The sequence below is a fragment of the Arachis duranensis genome, chromosome 4, assembly GCF_000817695.3.
Source record: "Arachis duranensis cultivar V14167 chromosome 4, aradu.V14167.gnm2.J7QH, whole genome shotgun sequence".
NCBI lineage: Eukaryota > Viridiplantae > Streptophyta > Magnoliopsida > Fabales > Fabaceae > Arachis > Arachis duranensis.
Window position 1 is genome coordinate 13,483,074 of NC_029775.3, and position 10,197 is coordinate 13,493,270.

Sequence of the window (10,197 nt, forward strand, 5' to 3'; positions counted from 1 at the left end):
AGACAGAAATTAAATTGAAAAAAAAAAAAGAAAAAAGAAACGAATAAGTAACATGGTCAATCACTCAATCATGAGAATAAAAAGAAAAAAATAATTCAATTATGCAAGACAGGAAACACTCCAAGCAAGCAATATATAATAAAGGCCAAACAGGCATGATTATTCATCTAGAAAGACGAGGAATAACTAATCCAGTTCTAAAAACAATATGCTAGTTAACAATTCTTGCCATGTCCTTCCCTATAATGCAACTAACTAAAGGTGATTGATGTTCCTTTTTCTCTTCAGGAAAGATAAAAGTAAAACCATGAAGGAGGAAAATATTTCACTATTTAATTGTGTTTAACGTGTAGAATTGGAATAAGGAAGCATTCCCTTGTAATACTTCTAATATAACTTCTGCACCTTCAAGTTAAGGCAAAATGAAACATGAAATGAACCATTGTACAGTCTTTCAAATTTCCAATTAAAGACATTTAAAATTAGAAGAGTGCATCTAAAACACATTCCATCCATAATTTTATTGCCTTCACAGGATGGCAAATGTAATACCATGAACCAGATTGAAACTGGAGTGTATTTAAACTTCAACCAAATTGGGCTGACTTTAGATCTAAAGCACATTCAGTCTTATGAAGTTAAATACTAAATGAAAATACAAGTGCCTTGAAACAAATCAACTGATTCTACAGGAGGAAAAAAAATGACACTAAAATTCTGTTTCTTCTTTAAGTAAAATTTCATCAAATGTGCAGAATAATAACCTAAATAAATTGTACAGAACAGAGACTATTTATTAGCATAACCTGACACTGGAATTCTGTTTCTTCTTTAAGTAAATTTTCATCAAATGTGACTGCACATATATAATAAGGTAATTACCAGGAGGGGAAATTGTTAAGTTATGAAATAACAATGTCATACTGGACATAGTACAGTATCACAGCCAAGGCTAAAAGAAAAATGAAACAATATCATCAACAGACTTACCAAATTTTTCTTTGATTCAGAAGAAGTGGTGGGGGATTTTAACCTAGCAAATAACTCCTGGATAAATGTACTGTCATCCTTCAATACAGAAACAACCTAGGAAATAACAGAGAAATAAAAATAACGATACTAATCAACATATCAAAGTAGAAGTTACTTTTTGTGTGTCTGTTGTTTTTTTTTTTTTTTTTTTTTGGGGGGGGGGGGGGGGGAGAGAATAAAAGAAGAATATTTGCATATATCATAGAGTTCAGATTTGCAACAGTAGCCTCATCCAATACTCTAGCCAAAACAACATCCTGAAAGCACTAAAAAGCTCAGAGTCTCATTTCAAAAAGAGGGAGCAAAAAATTAAATGGCTTGTACGAAGTGAAACCTTCAAAAGACCAACTCTATATGTCTGATGTATCTTTGACAACACAGTACGATCCTTTATTGGTACGGCCTATAAAAGAAAATTGTTGCACATTATTATTAAGAGGGATATTTATTTGCATTGCTACAAGACTGCATACAGCCTGGCTCCTATACAGCATAGAACAAATAATCAGGTCCAAAACATATACCTCCTTAAAAATAACATGCTCCTTTAAGAATTTACGATGATGCTGAATATGAGGAGCTTCTGGATCATCTGAAATAAATAAGAAATGAAAAACTCAAGATCATAAACCACTTTTTAGTTTATGCATATAAAAGGAGAAAATAAAACCACAAAGTATAATTGATTGGGAGGAGAAAAAAGCAATTCATTGGGAGGAGAAAAATCACACACACACAGAGGATAAAGTGGCTGAATGCAAAATACAAAATTTCACATAATTAAGTATAATACAAATTTAGGATGAACTTACACTCAAGAGAACCAATAATGTCCATTATAAATTCATCACTGAATATTCTCTCGAAAATTTGTGTACTGTTAAGCAATACTGCAAAGCATCACAAAACCTCAAAATGAAGAATAAAGCCAATGAAATCAATGGGATTGAAACTAAAATGGCACAAAATTGAACACTGACTTATCCCTTTGACTATCTTGAAAATCATGTGAAGGCCATCAATATTTTCCAAGTCTTCACATCTTCTGAATAGTTCCATCAGCTTTCGAAAAAAATCTTGCTGCATTATAAATATAAATACAGATGAACAATGTTATGTGTAGAGTTCAAAATAAAAATTGAATAAATGAATATCAGATAAATATTCTTAAGATATTAGAAACATCAGGATATAATAGCACAATTGGAAATCAACAGCATAACCATTACCAATATAATAATTTTGGGTGCCCCAAGTCCTTGTACCACTTTCATATGACTAGCTTTACTAATTTGATAGAAACAAATAAGCCAAAATAGGCTGCAAATACTTTTTTGTTCATTTGGGTAGAGCAGCACACTAGTAATTCTTAGGGTATCCTTCACAGAAGAAGCCATTTTGGGACAAGATTGTGTACATGTCCATCCACATATGATAAGAGCTCAAGGTCTTCTTAAAACAAATGGTCCGTTCAAATATGATGAGGGATTGGGAAACTTTGCTAGTTCCTACACTGCAATGATGAATTTTTCTCTACATCTTTCGCTTTTTCTTCCCTTTTTAAGTTAAGGAAAGATTTATTTTTATCCTCCATTCCTTTTGTACTAATGCCATCCTAACATATTTGAAGATAATAATTATCAACAATTGTTGCAAAAAGAAAATACAAAAAGCTAAGGGAAAACCATCTAAAGAGTAAAGCTTATACTTTCCACTTAAAGGCCACAAAACCAACATTTTTCTTTTTTCACAGAAGAATATCAATAAAACTAAAGAACCAACTTGTTCTACCCTACACTACACACCAGTACAGCATAGCAACACCACCACCACAAATGTGGTTAGATTGCAATTATAAAAGAACAACAATAGGAAAACACATCGAATCAATTGACATAAACTTCAATTAGTCATGCATAAGCAGAACAAAGGTGAACAGTTTATCTGACACAGATAAATTTGATGTGGCTTACATCACTCAATATTAGCTCCGCAAGCCGCAACTGGTCTGCAATGCCACTCTCAACCAGAGTCTGTGCACAGAAAAGAGAATGGATTTTATGGGAGTGGCATAGATAAATGTGAATTTAAAAATGATTTAAATGAATACATGAGAGAGTTCAGTAGTAATATTTAACCCTTTTTTCACTCAGTAATACTCTTGCATAAATTTTATGAACCTACTCTGCCAACAGGAGAGAAGAGCAACTTCACAAAAGGATGACCAATACAGATGGACAGAACAATCAAAACCATACAGGTAATTTCTTCATCTACCACTCACCGTGTCTTTTTTAGAGGGTGGGAAGTGTGTGGAGGGATAGAAAACCCTTTTTTTCTTTTTTTTGGAGAGAAAAAGAGAAGGTGAGAGGGGGGACCTTATCTCTTTCAAGTATAAAAGCAACTTTCTTGTCAAAAAGTGCTCAAATAAGCAGTTCTCATTTTTCAAACAAAGAGAAAATGAGAGGAAAATGGTGAACTGCAAAATGATAAATAAATATAATCAAGATACAACAACTTATATGATTTAGTCATGTGCTCAGACCTTAAGAATCAAAGGAAGTGTTGACAACTCAACCGCGGGTAACTCCCTTAACTCACTGTTTACACTGTGAAATGCCTCAGCTGAATATAATACAAAAATAGTCAGGCTAAGTCAAAGAAACAATCAATATGACTCTGCAAAGGAGCCTAGGAAAGGGTCAAAAAGAATTCAAGGATCATGTTTCTTATTTGTTGGACTAACATTATGCGTACTTCTGTGTTAAAAAAGCCAATGAAATTTTCATGATAAAAAACAACTTTATATAAGGGACACGGACATAAATTTAATAAGTTCAACTATTTTTCATTTTGCCTCATTAGAAGTTAGAATTCAGGCATAGTAAATTATGGGTGATGGTATTGTCACTCCTATTTTTGATAATGTCACTCTACAGATGATTTTATTTTGCATTATGTTTGCATGAATTTGTTAAAAAAAAGGAGTGGTATTATCAAAATAATAGTGGCAACATCCATTCCCTAAGTTATTGATCACTGACAAACATCAGTTCAAAATAATCCAAACATACATGTCCATTAACCTTAAAAACAATTCCAAACAAAGCAGTGTAATCTACACAGAGCCATTATGGCTATACTTCACAGTTATGGTTGCATGAACTCTCAGGTCTAGGAGCCAGACAACAGTATGTCATATATAACAGATAACAGAACCATAGAAAGGTGCGACCCATCCACCCTAATCGAAGAAGAAATTTTCTACATAGCACCACACGACAACAGAATAGTAAAGCAGTAATATATGCAAGCCAACATAAACAGGCACTAAGTTTCAGTAAATGCATATAGATATATATAATCAACATCCAGGTGGTGAAGGAATAATGACATTCAAATTTTACATTACTTACTATTTAAAGTAAAATGCATATTCCTTTGCACATTGCAAATACTGTCCCTGTACAAAAAAGCATAATCCTCAAGACAGGTTTGTAGGAGCAACGATAAAACTCGAGAAAGAGTAACTAATATTTAATAAACGTTCATTACCAAATATAAGAGCATCCACTAGTCTCTTGAAAGCTAAGGGCTAGTTCTGTACCAGATTCTGGATCTCTCCAAGAGATGATTGTATCTGAATGATAATAAAAGGATATCTTCTGTCAACCCTCGTATATTTCAAGCATAAATGTGTAGTTATCAGTCATCAATAGAAAAATATATCATAACGAGCGCTATTATTACCTTCTTGTTTCCTGTAAATATCTTCAGAACTGATGCGATGCATTAGTAAGTTGTCATTATCTTCTTCATCATAAACAAATAAACCCAGCTCTTCTGATCTCTGCATTATATATCATTATGATTTTCATTCATTATAAGAAACTCAATATATAACTAATAAGAAGATTAAAAACCAACTCAAAAGACCTCCATATTTGAATATGATAGAATTGTCTTTAATTATTAACTCCAATTCACAGATATTTAGGAAGAGTAAGGCAGAAGATGTAACAGAAATTAGACGAGAAATAATCCATACCCATGAGCATCACCAATCGTTGATGAGAATATCTCAAAAATAAACAAAAATAAACGCTTTCTTATAGAACTCGAGTATAGATTATAATTTATAATTTAAAAGGTCAAGATAAAAGCCTCCTAGCAGCATAAACAAAAGCAAACAATAAGATGAAAAGTCATGCATACATGGTCCCCTGACACATGCACACAGACATGTTGATCAGAAATGAAAGCTTGGATGAAACAGCAGACAAACCTCTATATAATCAATAGTGACATGTCCAGTGCCTTGGTCATCCCATTTTCCATCATCATTCATTCGATAAACCTTGACGCGCTGTATCCAATAAGAAGAATTACTAAGTTACATAGGCATTTAAACCACTCAAGATTTTAATATTAAATGATGTTATGTGCAACTACAAATCACATAAACATCATATATAAGTGACTAAGAAATCATATGATTTCCTGATATATTTAGCTGTAAATCTTATTTCCATTTCCCAACTCATTTCTCACATACAACTCTATCCACCATGATAAACTTGTTTTGGAAGTCTACATTTCCCTCTAAAGTCAAATCCATTATTTGGATAGTTCTGCTCAACAAAATTAATACCAGTGACATATTGTAGGTTTGAAGGCCACATAAGACTGTTTCCCCTTAAGTGTGTGTTATATGTCAGACAATTCAAAATAATTTCACATGTATTTTGCATTGCAATGTGACTCACTTTTATGGGATACTTTGTTAGACATCTTTAATAAGTTAAGCGTGCCCTGCAATTTTAGATAAGCTTTTGTTGACTAGTTTTGCAAGTTTCAGGAGAAGGAATATGGCCAAATATTTGTTGCAATGTGCCATATCTCCCATCATTTCAAATATTTGGTTGAGGCATAATTCAATCACTTTTAATTAGATGTTTCTAGACAAGTAAGTTTTGAGGGATAGGGTTAGGAGTTTGGCCTTCAATTATAGATTTTTTTTTAATAAAATTGTTTATCAATAAATAGAAAGTTCACTAAAATAGAACAAGAATAAATGTCTTGCAAAGAAAATCAAGAGTAGATAGAATACCCTCTATTCAAAATATACGTTAGCCGGTACCATTTTTCTGGGAGGGGGAATAGTAACACATAATTCTCCAATAAGTAGAATTGGACACACATGGAAGGTAACAATTTAAATTTGATGGAACATACGAAATTGAAAAGCAGCAAAAGATCATTTACAAAAGACACAAGAAGGAAGATGCCATGTGGCTGCTGCATGGTAAAAGGGATAAACTGAAAACAGGAAAAAGTTGCAATACCAAATAACTATAATTGAACACTCTTTAGCAAAATTCGTTTTTTTCATTTATGCAATATCTTATGTAAGTTCTGAACCTTAACCAGTATGTTAGATAAATGCTTGAATTAATAACAGACTGACCAATCTGCACCAAGAAAAGAAAGAAATATGAAGAAACAAGAACAAGGAGCCAATTAAATTGAATAAGGACTATGCATTCTTTTTCAAAGTAAAAGACTGACAAAACTGAGAGGGTGCCGACAACCAAGATGCCAGTAATAATGTAGTACATATCCATAATAAATCCATGACATGCCATGTTATTAAAGGCAATAAGTATTCCCCTTAAAAGAACAAGGTAGCAATACAGCCACAACAAGCTGCATACAGAAGAAGAAATTGCCAAAACGTTACAATAGTAAACAAAAAAATGCAGATTCTTTTGTTCTTATTAGCAATTATTGAGATAATTGGAAAAGTGATGGTCCATTTAGTGAACAGTTGGCACTAAAAGCATAAGTGCAAAAAAAAAGACTATAAATTGGACTTTTAGCAAGTGCGCACCGCTTGCTGCCCAGTGAGTCCATACTACCAAATAACACACAGATCTCAGAAGAAAGAAATATATAATGAATGTATCTGAATTGCAACTAAAAGCAAGGATGGTAACATCAGAAATTTATTTCAGGCTCAAACAAGACTGGTCTTATCCAAAGTTCTCCAATAATTTTAAACCAAGCACTTTCAGGTTACTAATTCCTTCTAATAAAGACTGAGCACAGCCTCCTAATCACCTCCAAGTGGATGAGAAGGTATGAAGGTAACCAGTTCTTTTGATAAAGAGGTTTTAATTTTGATCTACTTTCACTTTAAAAGTCCTTTACGACTTGTACCATCATGTATTTCCAAATCATCAAGTTTGAGTATTGTTAGAGATATATATATTTATTCATGTGGCTCTATGTAAAGTTCAATCCTTATTACCCCCATTATTATAAATAGAGATATAACTCCAGTGCAAGACAAAAATAGACTTGAGCGCAATCCGCACTTCAAGCTCAAAAAAACTAAGGTTTTAAGAGAGACGGTTCATAACAATTATCTTGACCAGTTGATCACTACCTAGGAAATCTAACTTGTTTAAGAGCCCTGCTAATTAGTACAAAATCCTTCTAGACATGTGTCAAGTGGACAAAAGCTAAACCAAGAAATAAATAAAAATTGAGAAAGGGAGCCAAAATCAAGCAACCTTGTTTGGCAGCCAAGTTTCATAGAATGCTTTCATACTATTAAGTATCTTCCTCTTTTACTGATGCGCCAGCACATCATTGTAGATGGTAGTTCAGTAAAACTTTAAGCTTTGAATCAATAATCAATACACACTGACACACTGACAAATACAATATGAATAGTGACCTAAAAACAATTATTACAAGAAAAAATAAATAAAACAAAAGTAGACTATTCACTATTCAAGCAAAAGCATCGTCCTATTTCCTAAAGCTACACCTCTCTGCATCTCAAACTCATGAGAAGAAAGGAAACACAGTCCAAAAATGAATTCCAAAGCAACACCAAATCAAAGCTCGAACCCGCACAACATCGAATAGCTAAAAAAGAAAATTGCATTGACTAGATTCTACGACAAAGCAGAGAGTTTCCAATTAGAGGTTAGGAGAGCTTGCCTGCATCGAATTAGAGGAATTCGCCTGCGATTTCTCCGGCGCGCCCATCGCAGCAACTCAGAAAACAAAAAAAAAACTCAGCTCAACAGTGAAGAAAATTTCCGAATATACCGAATCCTAGCGTCAAATTAGGGTTTGAAGAAGCAAGACAGGGAGACAATTGCAGAAAGGGAATCGAGCTTGGGAGGATCAACGAGAAACCCTAACGCCATTCACGCAGCAGCATCGTGTGAACTCTTCAACTATCTCTCTTTCTATCTATCTATGGGTTCTTTCCCTGAATTTAATTTATTCTTCTCTCAGGAAGCAAGAGAGTTTTCTTTTCTTTTTCTTTTTTCTTTTTTTTTGGCGTGTTTTCCTCTTTCGCTTTGTGCCCCGGCCCCTGAGCTTGTTCGATTAAGCAGAAAGAGAAGTAGCAGTAGTGGTAGTGGAAGACAATTACGCTTGTTTGTGTCTCGCGCTGTCGAATTTCCCAATATGCCACTGTGTTTGCAGTGAAATTACGAACAAACCATTGAGAAGAGTAACTCGCGTTTGTTTATGGTTCTGACTTCTGACATGCGCGCCTCATACTCATACTAACTCCATTTTTAATTAAAATTTAAGGGAAAAGAAAACACAAATTTCTTTTGACGTATTTCTTGATATTTAATTAAATTACGAGGCTATTCGTATAAAAATATGAAAGATAATAATATTACTCTTATTTTGATAATATCAATTTTTATATAAATTTATGTACAATACAACCTAAAAAAATTATGTAAAAAAGGATATTATCAAAAATAAAAAAATAATTATTTTTTAAATAATAATTGAAATATAAATACATGTGTCAAATAGTTTAATTAAATATATTAAATTATTTAATAATTTTTGCTTGGCAATTATTCATGTAAATAATCACCATTAAATTATACTACCTACGCTTGATAATTTTAGATTTAGCAAAATATAATATAAAACACACAAATAGTATAATACGAATCTCCAAGGATGAACTTATGTTAGTTATAAATTGTGGGAGAATTTTCCATTAAAATTTGAAAATTTTTTATTAAAATATAATCGTAATATTTATTTGTCCTATTTTATTATTAATTTGACTCCATTATATTAAATTATTATAAAATTTATTTTATTATTATATTATGTATATTCTGTCTTTATTATCAAAAGAATTTAAATTTGTCACTGTCAATTTCTTTTTCATCATAAATTTTACTAAATCTTATATTATACAATAAAAACATGTTATGTGCATATATATCAAAAGTTAATCTTTAAATAAAATTGTCATATATTTGTATATATATAAATATATGTTGTTAACTTATAAAAAAATAACTTTATACTATTAAGAATATGTTTAGTTTAAAATTTAAAAAAAAATTATGGTTATTTCCTTGTGTACTCACACTCGTAGAGTGTAACTTCAATACTATAATATTAAGAGTAGCTCTCACTCAATAGTTATTCTATTAAGTTAAATAATGATCACGCTTATATCATAGGTAACAACTAATAACTGAGAAGTTGACAAGTTTCAATAAACTATACCAAAAAATAAAAAATAACATTAATAAACCAAGTGGTATTTAATATTACATAAAAATATTAAATTAAAAAATATTACATGCATGTTTTCATGTATAAATTTATGTTAATTTAAATTTAATTTAGTTTTTTTGGTACTAAATTAAATCAATATAATTCAAATAAATAAAAATAAAGGCAAATCAAAATGGATAATTTTTATTTATAAATTAAACAAAATTCGATACAATATAAATTAAATTAGGTTATTTCGATTTAGTTTAGTCAACTAATAAATCGAGTTAATGTGATTTGAATAGTTTTCTTTGGTGTTTTTTAAAAACTACAAAAAGCTTTTTATTGTTGTTCTGATCTTTGAGTCCTGTAAATGGTGAATTTTCTTGTGAATAAAGAAGGAATTTGATAATAACAAACAAGATAATCAAAAATACCAAAAACCAATCCACACAGTTACACGTGCATACAACACAGACGTTGTTAAATGATAAAAGGTGCAAGTCTAAAAATGGTCTTTATTTTAATTTGGCGGCGTTCATAGAAGAGGATAGAAGAAGACTGACACAAACAGAACAGATCGGCGTTTAATTTGATTATTTA

General features: G+C 31.6%; 1 protein-coding gene across 1 annotated transcript in view; it reads right to left on the bottom strand.

Annotated features, from left to right (window-relative positions):
- The window catches only part of LOC107483461 (uncharacterized), a gene marked incomplete in the record, with an annotated part of 14,563 nt that extends 6,084 nt beyond the window's left edge, over positions 1-8,479 (bottom strand). Inside the window, 13 exon segments of the mRNA XM_052260047.1 lie at positions 991-1,087; positions 1,213-1,289; positions 1,367-1,435; positions 1,557-1,624; positions 1,845-1,922; positions 2,013-2,112; positions 3,006-3,065; positions 3,578-3,657; positions 4,449-4,495; positions 4,588-4,672; positions 4,783-4,882; positions 5,318-5,398; positions 8,044-8,479. Coding sequence (XP_052116007.1) covers positions 991-1,087; positions 1,213-1,289; positions 1,367-1,435; positions 1,557-1,624; positions 1,845-1,922; positions 2,013-2,112; positions 3,006-3,065; positions 3,578-3,657; positions 4,449-4,495; positions 4,588-4,672; positions 4,783-4,882; positions 5,318-5,398; positions 8,044-8,091 — 990 coding nt within the window.
- Between the last annotated feature and the right edge of the window lie 1,718 nt (positions 8,480-10,197).